Below are 1,233 nucleotides of genomic sequence, written 5' to 3'. Positions count from 1 at the left end.
ATTCAAAAATTCAAAAATTCAAACATTCAAAAATTCAAAAATTCAAAAATTTCAAAAATTTCAAAAATTCAAAAATTCGAAAATTCAAAAATTCAAAAATTCGAAAATTCAAAAATTTCAAAAATTCAAAAATTCAAAAATTCAAAAATTCAAAAATTTCAAAAATTTCAAAAATTCAAAAATTCGAAAATTCAAAAATTCAAAAATTCGAAAATTCGAAAATTCGAAAATTCAAAAATTTGAAAATTCAAAAATTCAAAAATTCAAACATTCAAAAATTCAAAAATTCAAAAATTTCAAAAACTTCTACCTCCCGGTTTCAGCATACACTTAATTTTGAGCATCTCTCTCAAATCTCCAATAGGATCCATCGGATCTCCATATCTACCCAATCCAGAATGTTCAATTGATGAAAATGATGCGGCAAAATCAAAAGTTCCAGCGTATCTGAAAATCTCAGTATTCCAAATTTTCAGATTTGCATGAAAAACTAACTTTTCCCAATTTCTCACGAAATCCACCGGAAGAATCGATGACAATCTGTCTTGAAATTCCGGTTGAATGGTCAATTTGTTGTATTCCACTGTCAGAATTTTTTTGGCGCCTGAAAATTAAAATTTTCAAAAAAAAAAATTTTTTTCAAAAATTACCATTTTTCAGAGCATAAACTTCCACCCATGGTTGCATGGACCCGACCACAACCCCAGTCAAATTATCCAGACGATTTGCAGCCATCGCATTGTACATGGATTCTGAAAATAAAAATATTAAAAAACAATTTTTTTGACAATTTTTTTAATTACCTGACTCAACTGGATATGCCAAATTTGCAATTTGCTTTTTCGAATAGGTCATAATTTCTGAAATGCGATCCCAATTTCTTGGTTTGTCACCCCATCCCGAATTTTTGTCATTGAAGTAGTACTGGAAATTTTGGAATTTTGGATTTTTGAATTTTTGAATTTTTGGCATATCTTATCAGAACTTCCAAAATTAAAACATTCTAAAATTCAAGCTTAGGCTAAGAAATGGTGGGGACCTATTTTTGAATTGGTGGGGGTCTAAAATTGAATGGGAGGGGAGCTATTATTGAATAAGTTGGGGTGGGGGGGGGAAGGACTCCANACATTTTCAAATTTCTATTATTTTGATATATGCCACAGCACAGTCACAAAATAACAACGGACACCAAACCATAACTTCCTGTTACTGTACAAGCGAGAACGCGTCCGT

General features: G+C 30.7%; 1 protein-coding gene across 1 annotated transcript in view; it reads right to left on the bottom strand.

Moving 5' to 3' along the window:
• Positions 1-296: 296 nt before the first annotated feature.
• CBG23789 overlaps positions 297-1,233 on the bottom strand; it is a gene marked incomplete at both ends in the record, with an annotated part of 1,996 nt that continues 1,059 nt past the window's right edge. Inside the window, 4 exons of the mRNA XM_002647869.1 lie at positions 297-447; positions 496-604; positions 651-752; positions 804-924. Of these exons, the coding sequence (XP_002647915.1) occupies positions 297-447; positions 496-604; positions 651-752; positions 804-924 (483 nt within the window). The remainder of the gene's footprint in view (positions 448-495; positions 605-650; positions 753-803; positions 925-1,233) is intronic.

Source organism: Caenorhabditis briggsae (genome assembly GCF_000004555.2).
Source record: "Caenorhabditis briggsae AF16 supercontig from assembly CB4, cb25.NA_042, whole genome shotgun sequence".
Taxonomy (NCBI): domain Eukaryota; kingdom Metazoa; phylum Nematoda; class Chromadorea; order Rhabditida; family Rhabditidae; genus Caenorhabditis; species Caenorhabditis briggsae.
The sequence above is the reverse complement of the archived record's forward strand: the minus strand, read 5'-3'. Positions and strand labels throughout refer to the sequence as shown.